General features: G+C 40.6%; 1 protein-coding gene across 1 annotated transcript; it reads left to right on the forward strand.

Moving 5' to 3' along the window:
• Positions 1-1,480: 1,480 nt before the first annotated feature.
• LOC106912139 (matrix metalloproteinase-9-like) lies at positions 1,481-15,473 on the forward strand. The gene is made up of 13 exons (XM_088007403.1): positions 1,481-1,677; positions 6,067-6,305; positions 7,226-7,374; positions 7,482-7,610; positions 7,710-7,883; positions 7,990-8,163; positions 8,254-8,427; positions 8,771-8,926; positions 9,017-9,188; positions 9,267-9,406; positions 9,490-9,640; positions 9,754-9,857; positions 12,926-15,473. Exons 1-13 carry the CDS (start codon positions 1,543-1,545, stop codon positions 13,030-13,032), a joined length of 2,004 nt encoding a protein of 667 aa, XP_087863529.1. The 5' UTR covers positions 1,481-1,542; the 3' UTR covers positions 13,033-15,473.
• The last annotated feature ends 4,477 nt before the right edge of the window (positions 15,474-19,950 follow it).

Consider the following 19,950-nt stretch of genomic DNA (forward strand, 5'->3'; position numbering starts at 1 on the left):
ACCAAAACAAGTGAGGTAATATATGCTGTGAAATAACACGTATGCATCATTATTTGTGATCTGGGTAATTTCTGAGTGAAGTTAGTGGACTATAGCATCAACAGCTACAGTGAGGAGATAGATAGTTCTCAAAAATCAGACCAAACACACTGATGTAGGGAAACTGTGAGAAAAAACTTAATAATAATGTTTGTTTCATTTGGTAGCTGTTTTATTCCTTTTTTAAAATATCTTACTTATTGTCTATTTAATGAAACTGAGTAAAGTTTCCATCACTATTGCTATTAATCAAACAAAAGTAAAGACACTCAAGAGACTGAGTACATAAAGCATCAGAACACAGTTTTCTTATTCTGCTTTATCCTTGACCTAATTTTGCAATTCTCCATCCAGCTTCTAAAACAGAGGAAGCAGAACTCTATAGGAAAATGTGGAAGCAGATATTTGTTACATTGCTAACAATTATGTAAACAATCTATGCAAGTTGATTTGATCATCTATAATCAACTATACATGGGTTACTTTTTTTCAAAAATATCTGTCTCAGAGTAAGAAGCAAAATCTTAAGCAGCTTTTTCTTAGCAGTGCAATACAAAGAAGCAAAAATGTTTGATGTGCAAGAGATAAATACTCACACTTTAAATGGAAAAAGTTTAAAAAGAAAGAAAAACATCAACTTATTATCCACTCATCAGTTAGTAGGTATGAAATAAATGTGGATGAGAAATACTTTATTTGATGGGGTGTGAATAAGACTGACATGACACTGTCATAAACACCTGTCATGAACATGAGTAATTCATGTCTATGGGCCCCACAAGATGATAGATTTCTTCTTTACCAAGAAGACCAAGGCACTCTGCGCCTGTTTGTACACTGCTGCCTCTCACTGGTGGAGATGGTGTATTGCATTACTTTAGTATCAATTAATTTAAGAAATTAAAGACTAAACAAAGTGTCAGAGCAATATAACATCACCATGTACAGCTAATTTTTAAAGTTTAATCGGTAATACTTTTCTAACAAATTCATGATTTCTTGGTTAATGTCAAGTTGTCATAACAAAGACAATTTGCATAATGTCAGCTTTGTATTAAATGTGTCATAATTTACCGAATGACACTTTACGACAGTCATAAATATTCATGAAGACTTATTCATGTTTACGTCAAGTGTTTACAACAGTGTCATGTCAGTCTTATTCACACCCCTTCAAATAAAGTGTTGCCTGTGGAGGTTTTGGAAATGTTCCCAGCCTGTAAATTTCTGCACAGAACTGATGTTACAGTAGGCGGGAGCGAGGGTTTGATGACTAAGACTCTACTCTGCATAAATACAGCATCTACAACCCCAACCAGCAGCACAGTTCAGACAGGCAGCAACAGGGACCAACTTCCAAAACACAGAAGACATCACTGAAGTGGAAACTTGGCCGATCTTCTGAAATTTGTTTTTCTTTTGACTTTGGTTCACTCTTGATTATCTGTCTTTGAAGTTAGTTTTAGCATTTTTGTTGCATTTTGTGCCGCAGAAGAGCTCTCCATGAGGTGCTGTGCGTCAGTGGTGTGTTTACTTTTGGGAATAAGCGTGCAGAACGGATGGAGCCGTCCTGTCAAGTCAGTCGTCACCTTCCCAGGGAACATTGTCAAAAATGTGGCAGATGTGGAGCTGGCACAAGTGAGTAGCAGATGGCAGTGTTGTGGTCAAGATCACCTAACCTGAGACCAAGTCAAGACCAAGACCAGGGTGAACTGAGACCAAGACAAGACCAAGACTTTTAGAGTCAGATACCGAGTCAAGACCAAAACAATGTGCAATGTGCATGCTCGACGTGCTCTTTTGTTCTTGTGTTTTGTTTATTTGTTAATTTAAAAAAAAAATCCATCCATACATTTTCTTTACACCCTTGTCCCTTAGTGGAGTCCGGAGGGGTGCTGGTGCCTAACTCCAGCTACCGTTCCGGGCGAGAGGCGGGGTACACCCTGGACAAGTCGCCAGTCTGTCGCAGGGCAACACAGAGACAAACAACCATGCATACACACTCTCACACCTAGGGGCAATTTGGAGAGGCCAATTAACCTGATAGTCATGTTTTTTACTGTGGGAGGAAACCGGAGTACCCGGAGAAAACCCACGCATGCACAGGGAGAACATGCAAAATCCATAAAGAAAGACCGGGGCCGGGAATCGAACCCAGAACCTTCTTGCTGCAAGGCAACAGCTCTACCAAATGCGCCACTGTGCAGCCCTTAAAAAAAAATTACATAATTAAATAAAATAATCAGAGCTACTGCAGTGTACGCAGAGCGTTACAAGAACAAAGAACGGGCGTTCTGTCAGGTCAGCATATGCTGTCAAATCGTCATATGCTTAGGACGAACTCATGGCTATATCTGTCAGACATGTCATTACCACATGATTTTATTTAATCAGCAACATAGAATGATGACGTAGATCAGGGGTGTCAAACTCATTTTCATGGAGGGCCACTTCAGCATACTGGCCACCCTCAACAGGCCACATTGACGGTACAAATCAGGAGTGCCCAGGTTCAGTCCTCCAGACTGCAACTTTTAGATGCATCCCTGCTAAAACACACCCCAGACAAAAGGTTGACTTCCCTCATTACCAGCAACTCAGTTCTGTAGAGGCTTATAATGAGTCAATGATCCAGGTGCGATAGAAAAGGAACGCATCTAAAGTTGCAGATGGTAGCTCTGGAAAACTAGACTTGGACACCCCAAGCATAAATGTATGAAAATACAATGTTAAAAATAAATTAAATACCTCATATTGTTAAATAACGCTTTGGAGCGTCTGGTTAGGAAGCACATTCAAAACCTTTGGTTGAAATGGCGTGATAAATTTAAGTCTCCATTACAGACCAGAGAAAACTAAAGAGAATGCAATGTTGTGTTAATCCATTTGAGGAGCCGGCAGTTTACCTTGGGGAAATAAATGACGATGCAAAAGTTAATTAGACTGTAACATACAGTGGCCTACAGGTGCAAATGCGCAGCAAAAGAGAAAACATGCAAACAAAAGAAAAGACACACGCACAAATTAAATGCGGCAAACAAAAAGCAAATAAATGCAGCAAACAAAAAAGAAGACACCCCCGAATGAAATGCAGCAAACAAAAAAGAAAACACCCCCGAATGAAATGCAGCAAACAAAAAAGAAGACACCCCCGAATCAAATGCAGCAAACAAAAAAGAAAACACCCCCGAATGAAATGCAGCAAACAAAAAAGAAGACACCCCCGAATCAAATGCAGCAAACAAAAAAGAAAACACCCCCGAATCAAATGCAGCAAACAAAAAAGAAAACACCCCCGAATCAAATGCAGCAAACAAAAAAAAAACACCCCCGAATCAAATGCAGCAAACAAAAAAGAAAACACCCCCGAATCAAATGCAGCAAACAAAAAGTGTTGAAAACGGAAGTGCTCCAGACCACTAGGGGGAAACTAAAAAAATAGCTGTGTCCGAATTCAGGCTCTGCATCCTTTAAAGCGGGTGTTCAGAAAAGCAGCAATGGCGACAAAATAATTTTTGTTGTATTACACTTAAAATTACACAAAATTATTTTTTACAATGTTTTTAGGCGAGAATGTAGATGTATAGATCTGAAATATCTGCTCGGTTCATTAATAAATCACCTACTTCCAATATTGCTCCGACGTTTTCGGAGATGTCTTCTGCTGCATTAACAGCCAGCTTCACTCGCAAGCTGTCAGCTGGCCGGGCGCTCTATGTAGATATTAAGTTAGGTAGTAGTAAAATCTTTTGGTTAAGTAAAGTATTTAATTTATTCCTGAGCAAATGGGTTTGACTGATTAAAGTTAAGCCTTCAAACATAGTTTATTTAACTGTAATGTCTTACTACCTGAGATCTGGAGAGTATTTGAAAATGAATAATATCCCTTGTATACATTAAACATTTTAGAATCAGACAGATTTTCTTTTTACTATGGAACAACCTTTATTACAAAAGGTGAAGAATAATACAGAAATAAAGAGTAAAAAACAACTGAGTCCGTTTTTTTTCCTTCGCTGCTCTGTGCTTCACGTTGTCACGGTTGCTAAGCAACATAACGCCGAGATGGAGTCTTCTGGTCGTCCATATTCGTGGCCTTCGAAGGACCCGTCTTCTGTAGATCGGGCCGTTTCTCACATAGACATAATAAAAGGACAGACGCCTAATGGACCGCTCTCGTCTTATCAATACATACTTATATAAGTATACAAACATAAATAAATAATCATTAATACTGAATAATATACATTAGGCTATGCATGATTATGCACACACACACATATATATATATATATATATATATATATATATATATATATATATATATATATATATATATATAGCTGACTGTATAGCTCAGTGGGTAAGAGTTTAAGTTACAACAGTGCAATTGAGCTATGCAGTGTGGGTCCCTAGGCAAGACCCTTGGAGCTATATAGCCTACCTCATACAATGAGAGACACTGATAAGCATGACATGCCGGCTCAGACGTCGCCCGGCCAAACAAGGTCTGCGTCAGGTGCTGGGGAACCAGAGCACCTTGATGAAAAATGGGCTACTGGAACAAGACGGAAATGGGCGAGAGACGAAAACATGGATCTGTTGGAATGCTACTACTCAAGTAACCCTAGTCAGAGGGGTTACATGCAAAGACTGAGGGTGGAATGGTTACTTCGACACCCACAGTCTACAATGACTGCCAAACAACTAGTAGCTCAGTGCTCCAACATCCGCAAACGGCAACTGCTATCACAACTTGAGATTGACGAGGTACAACACAAATGCTACGGCATAAGGGAGGAGCCCAAAGGTAAGGTCAGGGGGGAGTTAACTACTCCCCACCCCGAGACTGGGTATGCAGCCCCAGTAATGAACGAACTATCAAAGCTGAACGAGACAGCAACTGACCTGAGAGAGAGAATCGTGGCCCGAATGAACACCAGGCAACCCCGACGCCAATTACAACGGCTGAGTGAAGTACCATCATTGAAGATGTGAATGCAGCATTGAGAACAATCCCTACCAACACCATAACAGAAACCAATGAGCTGATATACAACTCAGCATCAGTGATCCTTGAAATGCTCGGCTATAAGAGCAACCATGAGACCCAATATCCATCATGGAAAAGACGGTTAGAGGCTAAGATCAAGATAACAAGGAGGGAAGTGAGCCAGCTGTCAGAGCTCCTAAGGGGTGCAATGAAAAGATCAGTACCCAAGAAGTACAGCCAGATGCCCATACCTGAAGCACTCGAAACTGCCAAACAAAGGCTCCAAGCCTTGGCCAGCCGCCTAAAGAGATACACAAGAGAGAATGAAGCCAGGAGGATCAACCGGCTCTTCTCCACCCAACCAGCTAAAGTGTACTCTCAATGGCAGGGTACTAACAACAGAGCAGACCCACCAAGGCTGGAGACTGAACAATACTGGAAAGGCATATGGGAAAGGGAGGCGTCCCACAACAGCAAGGCACAGTGGCTAACCTCTCTACGAGAGGACCACAGCAACCTCCCTGAACAAGCCCCGGTAACCATCACTGTGGCAGATGTCCAAGAAAGAGTCTCGGGTATGAAAAACTGGACAGCACCAGGGCCTGACATGATCCATGCCTACTGGCTAAAGAAACTCACTGCCCTCCATGAGCGACTGGCAGCTCAACTGAACCAGCTGCTACAGAATGGGACTCACCCTGAATGCTTAACTGAAGGGCGCACAATCCTGATCCAGAAGGATCCCTCAAAGGGTTCAGTCCCATCCAACTATCGGCCAATAACCTGTCTCTCTACAACATGGAAGCTCATGTCAGGCATCATAGCGGCTAAGATAAGCGAATGGAATTTTAATAAAAATGTTCAGGGGAAACAAATTACCTGAACAGAGACTGATATCACAATGTTAATGGAAATATTTACTTTCTAAATTAAAGCTACAGACGTATGAAAACAATTTATAAATGTGTGACATTACACAAATTGAGTATGGGAGTGTTTGGCTGAGCTCTGATGTGTTTTGTCTTGTTTGACAGAGTTATCTGAAAAAGTTTGGTTACATAGAGACGGAGCAGCACGGTGACTTCCGGTCCAAGGTGTCCATAGCAAAGTCTCTTAAGATGATGCAGAGACAGATGGGTCTGAAGGAGACTGGAAAACTGGACAAGCCAACACTGGAGGCCATGAAGCAACCTCGCTGTGGTGTTCCTGATGTGGCCAATTACAACATATATGCTGGGGAACCCAAATGGAACCATAGCAATATTACATACAGGTGAGTATAAGGAAGAAATACTGTGTCATTACATTAATGATTACAGAGTGAGATATCTTTTTCTACCAAATATGTTCTAGTTATATAAAAAAAATTGCTTGTTAATAAATTGGTTTTTAAGGCAGGGTTTCAGATTTTTTTTTAAATTTTTTTAAAGTAGCACTTTGTATGAAAAAAACAAATCATAGATGTTCAGATGGCATTGGTTAATGCTATGGCATGCAAGGGGAAGTTTAATGAGAACTTAAAATGCTTGAAGACATGCAAATAAAGAGAAAAATAAAAACTGACATACTACCCTGTGCCTCGTGCGATTTCACCAGAAATGTTTTTGCTTTGGCAGGTTACATCTTTAATAAAAACCATTTCACAGCCTAAAATCAGAAGCAAATTATATCATGACATGTTGTGCTACACACACAACTATAGTTTCAGAAAACTCTCTCTTGTAGCTTGTGGTGGAAAATTACTATAAGTTAAAATCTGTTATATGAAATGCTTCTGAACTCTCACCAAAATAACTATATGGGTTACATGTACAAGGTTGGAAGTTGTTTCCCACAGCTGCATGAGAACCAGACTGTCTCACCCATTTGTGTTGAATTCCTTATCCTTGATACAAAACTCATGTGTTGACTCTGCTTGTTAGAGCTTTCCATCCAGAACTGCTTCATTATTGATTGTCCCACAAACTCTCTGTATTGTGCACAATATATGAATAAACCTGATTGAGTGATTTCACCTGAATAGTGTTAGGTAATAATTTTTTTCACGACAATTTGGTGCCGTGACCCGGATCCCTTGACTGGACATCCGAGGACATTGACAAACAGCGTTTTGGTACCGACCTGGACTAAAAGTGTTGATAAGTTTCCATCAGACTGGATCAGATAGTCATTTTGAGTTCACTGTGTCTTCAGGATCCTGAACTATTCTCTTGACATAGACAACATTCTGACTGATAAAGTCATTGCAAGAGCCTTCAAGGTGTGGAGTGATGTCACTCCTCTGACGTTTACCCGCCTTCTTCATGGCAATGCAGACACCATGATCTCCTTTGAAACAGCTGGTATGTGCTCTTTTTTACATTTCTAAGTCAAACAATGGCACTCTAACCAATTAAGAAGCTGAATTATAAAAATCAAACATTGATGAGCTGCTTCATGATCTTTCTAGACCACGGGGATCCATTCCCCTTTGATGGTAAGAGAGGCGTTTTAGCTCACGCCTTTTCTCCTGGTGTGGGCCTTAAGGGGGACGCCCACTTTGACAATGATGAATACTGGACTCTAGGAAAAGGAGAAGGTAACTACACCTCAGAAATCACTTGCTTCTACCTTCCTCCTTCCTCTGGTGTTGTTTGCACAGATTTCCTTTAACACACAATCCAATCTGTCTTCTCAGTGGTGAAGACTTACTTTGGCAGTGATGCAAACGCCATATGTCACTTCCCCTTCACTTACTTGGGGAAATTATACACCACCTGCATCACTGAAGGCCGTTCCGACAACCTGCCCTGGTGTGCAACCACAGCCGACTACGACAAAGACAAGAAATACGGCGTTTGCCAAAGTGAACGTAAGCGTGACAAAAATGACGAGCCTGAAGTTGTCCATTATGTTTATGAGCTTGTGAAGGAAAACTGGAACTCATCCAACTACACTTTCAACTGTAATCCTCACAGTCTTGTTCACATTTGACGGAAATGCGGATGGAGCCCCCTGTGTCTTCCCCTTCATCTTCCTGGGTAGGATGTATAAGAGCTGCACCACCGACACCCGCATTGACGGAAAACGCTGGTGTGCCACCACTAGCAACTTTGACACAGACAAGAAATATGGCATCTGTCCCAAACGTGGTGGGTAACAGGAAACACAAGGCGTGAAAGTCTTGCCATAGAGGCTTGTTGCTTTGTTTAACCACAGTTATTTTGTCTCTTTTTGTCCAGACACTGCTGTAACTGGAGGAACCTCGGAGGGAGATGCCTGCCACTTTCCTTTTCTGTACCAGGGCAAGGAATACCACTCATGTACTAGTGAGGGGAGGACAGACGGCAAATTGTGGTGTGCCACGACTGACAGCCATGATAGAGACCAGAAATGGGGCTTCTGTCCCAAACGTGGTGGGTAATAGGAAACACAAGGCATGAAAGTCCTACCACAGTGGTTTGTCGCTTTGTTTAACCACAGTTATTTTGTCTGTTTGTCCAGACTCTACCGTAATTGGAGGAAACTCAGAGGGAGATCCCTGCCACTTTCCTTTTGTATATAAGGGCATGGCATACTTCCAATGTACGACTGACGGGAGGACAGACTTCAAATTGTGGTGTGCCACCACTGTCAACTATGATAAAGACCAGAAATGGGGTTTCTGTCCTGACCTGGGTGAGCAACATGAATGGAAGAATTTGTTCTGCGTTTATCATTTTATGAGATTTATGAGATTTCTAACCGGCTATCTTCCAGGTGTTAGCCTGTTCCTGGTGGCTGCCCACGAGTTTGGACACTCCCTAGGTTTGGATCACTCCACCGTTAGAAACGCTCTCATGTACCCCTTGTACAGCTATGTGGAGGATTTCTCCCTGGATCAGGATGACATTGATGGCATTCAGTTCCTCTACGGTGAGCGGACAACTCAGTACTCTTTCACAATGAATCTCGTCAAACACATGAAAACTTTGCCTTAACCAAGAATATTCCCATATTTTACAGGAAATAAAACAGGCCCTGGTCCTACTCTCAGCACGACAGAAGAACCGGACCCCACTGCTTCATCTGTAGTGACAACGCCATCCACTGTAGATCCCACCAAAGACCCCTGCAAGATCCACAAGTTTGATGCCATCACTGTGATTCAGAGACATCTGCATTTCTTCAAAGATGGGTGAGTAAATATCTAGTTCTACTTATGTTCTAGGAACATAACCTGATGAGGTGCCAATCTTGCATTTCTGATTAACAGGCAATTCTGGAAGGTACCAAGCAAGGGAGACGGAGGTCGAAAGGGACCATTTTCCATTTCTCAGAGTTGGCCAGCTCTACCTGCTGTCATTGACTCTGCCTTTGAGGATGTTCAGACCAAGAATATATACTTCTTTTCAGGTAAGGAGTGTTCTTTCAAGAGCTTATCAGAGCACTGACATGTTAGACAAAGAGTTTTAATCATATTATGATTGTTATATTAGGAAGCAGGTTATGGGTGAACACAGGAAGCAGTGTGCTAGGTCCCTACAGTATTGAGATGCTTGGTTTGCCCCCAAGTGTGCAGAAGGTGGAGGGAGCGCTACAGAGAGGGAGAAACAAAGTGTTTCTCTTTAGTGGAGAGAACATCTGGAGGCGAGTAGAAATTGCCCCCTTTTTTAGACAAAATCTGTAATTTAACCCATCCTTAAACACATTTTATGTTAAAGGACCAACAGTAGATCTCATTCTATCGCTGATCCCTACAGGTTAGATCTCAATACCAGAAGGATTGACAAAGGATACCCTATGTATATCAGGGCCATCTTTCCAGGTGTCCCAGATGATCCTTCTGATGTGTTCAAGCACAAAGGTAAACATACCTTCTATCACTAAGCTCAGGAACCAAAATCCACAACCCAGGTGCGGATCTACTGGGGTGGCGTGGGGTGGCAGTTCACACACCAAATGAGAGCCTTGCCACCCTTGATTCCACCCAAGTTGGCGACTATGAATTCAATAAATGGTTATGGGAAATCGAACATTAAGCGCACAAATCTCTTTTTTCCGACAACATTGAATGCAACACAATGTAACCTGACACCTACTGTTGAGTAGCGAGAAGTGCGAGAGACAGCAGCATTGATATGGATGGATATAAATTATTGGACTGGACATTACCTGACTTATCGTGCGCCACACCTGCGTCATTGCTGTCCATTGAGTCAACATTATGTGTTGTCAGGAAATTACCATAGTCACGCAAAGAATCTGAAAAATGGACGCAATATTTAGCGGTTAATTCAATCCTATGAATTAGATAACAATGGCTTCAGATTTAACAGGTGAGGAAAAAGTTTTAACTTAAAGAAACCATTGAAGAAATGAGCAGTAGGTCAGTTATACTAGCCTAACTGTTGCTAGCCTTCTATTGACTTTGATAACCTAACATGTGCTGCGCGGTGTGTTTTGGTTCCGTTAGCACTAAAACAGGTCAACCCGCCCACCAAGTCATCAGTAGAGCAGCTGTTTAAATCAACTAATCAACCACCACTGTGCTCAGGCGAAACCTTAATAATGACAATATAGACATCAAGCCTGACAGTAACAGACTGAATGTTCTGTTTTGGTGTTTTTGCTACTTTTTTGTGTGGGAGATGTTTGCTTTTTGGTGTTGATTCCCCTGATCGGTCATCTCTGCTCTATCCGCTCTTTGAGCTGTTGTCTGTCGGTTGCCATGGTAACGGGTCCGTGTAAAGCCGACACACAGAGACACACAGGCAGAATAGAAGTGGTGTTTGGTCCTTCACCTGTTTATCAGCTTTATTGTACTTTTATTGTGGCGAACTGTCTGCAGCCGCTGCAATTCATAAAAGTTAAACAAGTGACAAAAACTGAACTAATCATTGAACTAGGTTCCTACAGCATATTTAAAATAAAACGATTGACCAGTATAAAAGAAATTTGTCCCTTCTTGGATCTTGACACCGAACTAACAGAAGCAAAATTGTTTATAGATTTGTATCACGGAGACTTTGTCAAACACCAGTTTCTCCTCTTTATTTTAAGTCGTATTTAATAGATATATCTGATAACAAATGATGGCACTACGAATATTTTTGTGACAGATTTCTGCTCGTCCTGCATTGGGATAAAATTGTTTTCTGGATTCAATGAATCACATAGTGAATAATAGGTGCTGTCCAATCCAGTAATGCATATCAATTAGCAGGAGTATGAAAGACATAAAAATAATTAACTATACTATATTAAGAAATTATATTTAATCCTCAGTGCTACATTAAGCTCATTTGGATCTTAAGAAGGTTCTAGAGCTTCACAATGTTAAAGGAAAAAATCAGTGCAAGAGACAAAAACTTTTGAGCAGGGAATTTTCTGAAAACTGCATTTACACTCAAACATGAATTTTTCAGCTGATCAAAAGTTTAAGACCATAATCTTTAAAAGCTAAAAGCTGTGCAAAAATCTGGATTCCATGTCATTTTCTGTCAAGTCTTTACACTGTCAAGACCTCCTGATGTCAAAAGCAAACATGCTCACTGACTTTGAATGTGGTAGGATTGTTGAGCTGCATAAGCAAGGCCTCTCACAACGTGCCATCGCTGCTGAGGTTGGATGCAGTAAGACAGTCATTTTCCATTTTTTAAATGATCCTGAGGGTTATAGAACAAAAAAGTCAAGTGGTAGACCCCAAAAAATTTCACCAGCTCAGAGCGGCAGGATCCGATTGGATGTCCGTCAAGACACGGGACGATCCTCTACCCAAATTAAGACCATTACTGGTGCTGACTGCAGCCCAATTACCATCAGACGGCATCTGCGAGAGAAGGGCTTCAGAAACAAAAAACGTCTTCAAAGGCCACGTCTTCTTCAACGCCACAAATTGCCCGTTTGGACTTTGCAAGGGCACCAAACATGGGACATTGAAAGGTGGAAGAAAGTTATCTTCTCTGATGAGAAATAAAAATTAACCTTGATGGTCCGGATGGCTTCCAACGTTACTGGCGTGACAAGGAGATCCCACCTGAGATGTTTTCTACATGGCACAGTGGTGGGGGCGCCATCATGATTTGGGTTGCGTTTTCCTTCAGTGGAACAATGGAGCTTCAGGTTGTGCAGGGGCGTCACACAGCAGCTGGCTATGTGGAGATGTTGCAGCGGGCATCCCTCATGACTGAGGGCCCTCGTCTGTGTGGTAATGATTGGGTTTTTCAACAGAACAATGCTGCAGTTCACAATGTCTGCCTGACAAAGGAGTTCTTCCAAGAGAATAACATCACTCTTTTGGACCATCCAGCATGTTCCCCAGATCTAAACCCAACTGAGAACATTTGGGGATGGATGGCAAGGGAAGTTTACAAAATGGACATCAGTTCCAGACCGTGGATGCCCTTCATGAAGCCATCTTCAACACTTGGAGCAACGTTCCCACTAGCCTCCTGGAAGCACTGGCATCAAACATGTCTAAACGATTGTTTGAAGTCATCAACAAGAATGGTGGAGCTACTCATTACTGAGTCCTTTTTTTGACACTTTGATTTCTGTTTTGGGGCCTTTTGGGGATTTTTGATCTATGGTCTTAAACTTTTGATCAGCTGAAAAATCGTGTTTGAGTGTAAATGCAGTTTTAAATTAATTTCCTGCTCAAAAGTTTTTTTCTCTTACCCTGATTTCTTATTTTAACATTGTGAAGCTCTACTTAGAACCTTCTTAAGATCCAATAGTGCAAAATGCAAATTCTTGCAGTTTAACTGTCTTAAGATTTTGATCAGGAGTGTATGCTGGCATTGCCACCCCTGAAAAAATCCCTGCCCCCCTCTTGCCACACCAAGAATATTTTTCTAGATCCGCACGTGCCATAAACGTCAGCAAAACATGGCATACATTGTGGTCGTTGTAACATCAACGTTTCTCTTTCAGGCAACATTTATTTCTGCAGAGATCTTTTCTACTGGCGCCTGAATTATCGCAGGGTGGTGGACCACATCGGCTATGTGATATATGATCTTCTGAAATGCCCAAAATAATCAAGAAATAACAACTGAGATAAATGCACAGATGGGCTGTGAGGCTGTAGCAACCAAATGTTTCTTTGTGCAGGTGTCTGAAAGAATGTGATGCAGTGTTTGTGCATCATGACTTTTGTATGATGTATGTGCTTTATGCAATGTGAACAACTGGCTTCTAATGAATTTGGCTGATTATTATTTATACAGCATTGGACTGAATGCAAGTCAAAGGCCCAGAAGCAAGCAACCATCGTTTGCACTCAGTCTGACATGCGGTGAACTGATGACCATAGTGGCCTATAATTTGAGACCCATACAAGTAACTTCAACACATGCTTTCTGGATAAAACTCCGGATTTGCAGATGAAATTTCATGTCTGACTGGTTCAGACCCTTGTCAGTATTCAATTTTTTTTTTTTTTTGGTATTTATAACAACATCTAATATTATTATTTTATGTCATGAGCCTATTTATTTTGTGTGGTTTTATGTGTTTTCCTGAAATTGGTTTCAAAGCCATAAACTGCACTGGAAGACATTCTGTATCTCCTTCATTAAAATTATTTATAAAACTAATAATTTTGTACAAATATTCCAGCTTTCAATGCAATAAAAATTTTGTGAGAACATTCTTCCTTTGTCAGCGTCTTTTTCATTTGCAAATACTTTAAGTATGGTGGTGGGAGCATCATGTTGTGGAAATTGGTGGAGTTCATAAAACAAGATGGTGTTTGATCGGCTCCGGGAACACGGTCTAAGACTTAAACCCTCTAAGTGCCAGCTAATGAGAAAAGAAGTGCACTACCTAGGTCATCTGGTATCTGCTGAGGGAATCCGGACTGACCGAGAAAAGATTTGTAGAGTGAAAGACTGGACCAGGCCAACACACCGCAGGGAGGTGCTGCAATTTCTGGGGTTTGCTGGCTACTACAGGTGGTATGTCAGGGGGTACCTCTGTCCTAGCAACTCCCTTATATCGGCTCACTGGTGGTGACCCAAGAATGAAGAAAAGAAGGGGGAAAAAGGCCTGGTTTCTGAGCCACCATTTTTATGGATAGAGGAATGTGAGGAGGCATTACTGGCCTTAAAGCACAGACTTACGACTGCGTCAGTGTTGGGTTACCCGGATTACAACCTACCGTTTCTGCTTCAGACAGATGCATCAGGGGAAGGACTTTATCTTTGGATTGTGGAACTTTGTAAAGTGTGTCCTTTGAAGAACGCCGTACTTGGCGTTTGTTACTGTGTGCTGGTAGTACAAAGGTCAGTATTTGCTCTGAATTCTAAAGGCGAAGCCGCTGCGCTGTGGGGTGGTCCGAATAAATGGTCCCAACCACGATTTCAACCACCGTGTGTGTCAGATTCCTGTCTCGTTTCCTTCCGACAAAAACTCTTAAGAACACAAAATGCAGAGTCCAGGGAACAGCGAGGACTCATCTCGGACAGATTGGGTGCGAGATGATATATACATTTTTTTTTTTTTTTTTTCACTGCAAACTGACACTTTATAACTTTATATATCAGGCTTCTTTAGAGTGAAGCCTTAAATTCTCTGATGAAATTTTGAATCTGATCAGAGAAATGCACCAAAGGAATTTGATAACACATATCTGTATTTTATTTAATAAATTGTACAAACTACAAGGCATTTCTAGAAATAAGAATTGAAATTCAAACATTGAAATTATGTGACCCCCACATTGTTTATGTGACCAAACAAAGTGTGGTCGCATTTCTTTGGTTAAATTGTGATTTTAGTTTTGGATTTTTCCCTGTTTTGAAATGTTTGGGGCAATGTCACGCAGTAGCACAAATGCGCCACTAGATGGCAGACGTGGGACATGACGGGACTGACGGTGCAACAGTTCTGTGTGGAAAAATCTTCCCTCCATTCGGATGAGAGCTACCAGCACAGCATCACCTTCTCCCATGGCTCACTCGTTTCTCCTGTTAAAACAGGTTATTTAGATCTGCCCGCCTGTCCCTCCACCTGGGACCTGCAACAATTACAGCAAAGAGCAGACAGGGCCAGCCCAAGCCTCCATGGGGCCCAAATCAGTCTTTTGATGTCCGCCTCAGAGGCCACATTTTGAAAGGAAGTTGGACTCTACCCTTTAAAGTTTTAGGTACTCAGCATCATGGATGTAGCTTTGACTTGTTCGCGAAATTCACCGTTTCTTTTTGGTCAAATATCTCACGGCAAAATGAAACTGACGACGACCTACCAAGCCAAGTGTGTTTAAAGGGGAAAGGGCAGCCGCATTCAGTGTGGCCCACTTTCTTTTTTTTAACATCCATTTTTCATCAAGCTGTGTTTGCACCAGTTTCAATTGATTAACACTCAAGTTTCCCACTTGAAGAAAGTCATAATTCTGTTTTCAGCATGCAAAACATTCGTTCCCATTTTGTTTTTGTTTTTTTGTTTTTTTACATTAGGTCATGAATAAAACTGCTAAGCCTCAGATCAGACCACTACAAACTTTTCTTTGAGGTTCCGGAACCCATATTTTCAGTGAGACATCTCTCCACTGGCTTTCTTTCTTTCAAGGGGTAGAAATGCTAAAAATCACCCACTATCTTCCCTTAGTTACTTTGTTTCTTTAGGCAAGAAAAACACAAAACCACCACTATCTTCTGATAGTTACTTTCTCTCGTTAAAGGTTTAAAAAGATTAAAAATACCCACTATCTGCCTTTTAGATAGCTACTTTCTCTCGTTAAAGGTGGAAAAAGATTAAAAATACCCATTATTTGTCGTTTAGATAGCTACTTTCTGTCGTTAAAGGTGGAAAAAGATTAAAAATACCCACTATCTGCCTGTTGGATAGTTACTTTATTTCGTTAAAGGTGGAAAAAGATTAAAAATACCCACTATCTGCCGATTAGATAGCTACTTTCTCTCGTTAAAGGTGGAAAAAGATTAAAAATACCCACCATCTACTCCTTAGATAGTTGAGTTTAGTTCACCAGCAATCGGAGCCTGCCCCAGCAGATATGAAAAAAACAAACAAACAAAAAAAACCCCAATTGAGACAGTCGTCACCCAATAAATGTATTGAGGTTCTTATGGATCCGGTCCCCTCCAGCTCCCCTCGTTCAATTTGGAGGTGAACTGAAGACAAACTCCTCAGATTGGCCAATGCATTCGATCTCTTGTCACCCTTGACCTCTCCACCTTGCTGGATCCTTTTCGTAACGGCAAACTGTTGTGGAAATCATCCTTTAACAAAGAGTGAGGCAAAACTGTTTCAAGAACCAGACAAAGAATATATTCTTAATCAGTATTTATTCGAAGGCTCCACAGTGTTCAAACGTTCACTGAACACAGTCAGGAGAAAGAGTCCCGAGCAGCACACAACTTACAGTTTTATAGGTAGAGGTTCATTCAGATCACATAGTTTGGTAATCTACTTGGTTACAGGACAGACAGCAGACTGGACAACAGACACATGTGTCTTCTTCACTAGGAGCCAGGAGAGATAAAGGAACAATTCAATGACTTCATTGTATTGCTAAGGCCAATGACTCCATTGTAATGTTAAGCTCAGAAAACCTGCTTCAGAAGGATCTTAATGATTCAGCTAATCATAGTAACCTTAAATTTTCCCACTACAAGCTCCACCAACCCCACGGACGGGAGATGGTCGGACCAGTCCTTCTGCAAAAACAGGAGTCTGATGGCGACCCCAAGGTGTCTGAAGGCCAAGTATGGTTCTGCCACAATCTCCATGTAGTCCTTAATTGTAGATATCAACAATGTGCAAGGTCCATGTTGTAGATTATATTTCTTTTTCCTATTTTGAGTACCTCACCGCAGTTACTTTTGGTCGTGTTCTTCTGTCATGATATGCGGTGAAGGTGGTGAGGCCGACTCAGCGGACCCAGGTTTTAGGGAATGAAATGATTAATTTAATAGTGATGGGCTATCTGAATCCAGGATTCGAGGTTTGTACCGAATAAAAAAGGGGGTTATCCGATGAAGCCCCGCTTCAAGGCTTGTGTCATCTTGTTGCGAACCACGTGACTGGACACAAACAATGCCTCGCATTACCTGGATCACGGGAGTGCTTCATTTTGCGTTTCGGTTTTCAAAGTAAAAGCGCGATGAGCCATGCTGCATCATGGGTTGTTGATCATTTGGTCGCGCATCAGAGGATATTTGTCTTCAGTGGCCAAAATAAAGCGAACATTGACCAACATATTTTATGTGTATTGATGATGGCACCCATCAAAATGTAATGTTTGTTATTGGTTTTCTTAATTGTAGATTATGGTGTTTTTTATGACTTGGACTCTATAAAGTTTCACTATTATTTGTAGTCTGATTAGCAAAGATATATCAGTTTTCCACAGCAGAAACAGATTTAATCCTGTTGCAGAACTAAAATTCAACATGTAGCCAAATATAAGGGATCAGAGCCAATTAGAAATCCAAGGAAAAGCAAACGGCCCAACAGGCACTGCACTCTCAAGACACTAAAACATCAAATGTCTTTATTGTCAAATCTGTCTATGACATAAAAGAAAACTCAACACAACCACTGACGTTCAACATAAACCAGAATTAGACAAATCCTTTTAATAATTAAAACAGATGACAATTAAATATGGTTTCATTGATTCTCCTGTCACTAAACATGAGCTTGATGAAAACTGTGACAATATTGCATTTAGTAATTTTTGGAAGTATAATCCACCTGAGTGACAAGGCTGTTAAAAAACTAATGACAGACTTGACGGCAGACTAGATGCGACAAGACAAGGACCCAACAAGGAACACAGGTGGGTTTAAATACACAGGAAGATAATCAGGAGAAGCAACGGACAGCTTGGGACGATCAAATAGTAGATGGGACAACAAGGAGACTCAACAGAACACAAAATCCAAAATAAACACACAAAAAACCCAAATGACTACGAAGCCAATCTTATCCCCTAATCTTAATATTCATCAGCAAAGATTTAAAAATCAGCCTCCGTCCTCTTCTGCTCTACAGTGAGGTTTGACTGACAGACCAAACCAACAGGTCAGGTCTCCACATTTACAGTTAACAATATTCACCCCACTGTTTCAACTCACTGACTTTCTTGCTATATTTCAGACCAAAAGAAATTATTTCAGCTAAAATTAAAATCGGCAGGTCAGGCTTTTTAAAGATCAGTAAACAGGGATTGGCCAGAAAATTGCAATCGATGTAGCCCTAAACACATATTCATGAGATTCTTTGATTAAATAAATTTCTCTTAAGCGTTACTCCAATAGCTAAAAATTTTATTTATACCAGGTGAGTCTTTCTCCCCTGAGAATGTGGACCAGTACCGGTACTAGACTGATTCTGAGCCTTCAAATAATTTTAACAGAAGTTTCACATAACTTAGAAGTTGATGTAACAATGTTTGTTTTAGCCACAAAATGATTCTGCTCAGCCGCAAACAACATATACTACAGCATAGAGCAGCTCATCGATGCAGCAGCTGTGTAGCCTGACGTAAAAACCTTTTGCTACACAATGTCAAACATCGAGAAATTTTAATTATTGTTACCAAACGTTATCAAACACGGCATTTTGAAGCCAAAAATACCTCAGAAATATACAGAGCCAAGCATGAGAATCAACTCATTTAAAGTTTAAACTCAGTGTCACACAAACACAAAGAACCTAGCATAAATGTTTGGCTGTTGAACTGGACCGTTCCAGGTCACTATCAAGCTAGTAGCTTTACTAATCTTTTGCATTACATTACCAAGGCACATTAATACAAACCTTTATCTTGGCTTTTGTCTGATCTTTTTATTTTTTCCCTCCTTGAAGGATAAGTCCTTTTTTGAGACATCGTTTTGCTTTTTCTGATCGGAGCCTTGGATGTTTGGATGCGCTCTGCTCATTGCACAGCAGCTCATGTTACCGGTGACGTGTGCAGTGCCTGCCCTAAACGGCTGCTTGGTTTGCTTTTGCCTTGGGTCGGCCCTGTCTACCACCATGCATCTTACATATCCATCTTGCATCACCCACAATAGTGATGCTCTTATTTTTATCTGTCAAGTTCATAGTTGAACACACAAATTGTTTTTTAATAAGAGAAATGTTGCTGAAATATATGGGAAGAAACTTGCATGAGAAATACACTTTTGGCACATCACCAAAACAAGTGAGGTAATATATGCTGTGAAATAACACGTATGCATCATTATTTGTGATCTGGGTAATTTCTGAGTGAAGTTAGTGGACTATAGCATCAACAGCTACAGTGAGATAGATAGTTCTCAAAAATCAGACCAAACACACTGATGTAGGGAAACTGTGAGAAAAAAACTTAATAATAATGTTTGTTTCATTTGGTAGCTGTTTTATTCCTTTTTAAAAATCTCTTACTTATTGTCTATTTAATGAAACTGAGTAAAGTTTCCATCACTATTGATATTAATCAAACAAAAGTAAAGACACTCAAGAGACTGAGTACACAAAGCATCAGAACACAGTTTTCTTATTCTGCTTTATCCTTGACCTAATTTTGCAATCCAGCTTCTAAAACAGAGGAAGCAGAACTCTATAGGAAAATGTGGAAGCAGATATTTGTTACATTGCTAACAATTATGTAAACAATCTATGCAAGTTGATTTGATCATCTATAATCAACTATACATGGGTTACTTTTTTTAAAAAATATCTGTCTCAGAGTAAGAAGCAAAATCTTAAGCAGCTTTTTCTTAGCAGTGCTATACAAAGAAGCAAAAATGTTTGATGTGCAAGAGATAAATACTCACACTTTAAATGGAAAAAGTTTAAAAAGAAAGAAAAACATCAACTTATTATCCACTCATCAGTTAGTAGGTATGAAATAAATGTGGATGAGAAATACTTTATTTGATGGGGTGTGAATAAGACTGACATGACACTGTCATAAACACCTGTCATGAACATGAGTAATTCATGTC

Source organism: Poecilia mexicana, unplaced genomic scaffold (assembly GCF_051168715.1).
Source record: "Poecilia mexicana isolate PSO_F unplaced genomic scaffold, ASM5116871v1 scaffold_7, whole genome shotgun sequence".
NCBI lineage: Eukaryota > Metazoa > Chordata > Actinopteri > Cyprinodontiformes > Poeciliidae > Poecilia > Poecilia mexicana.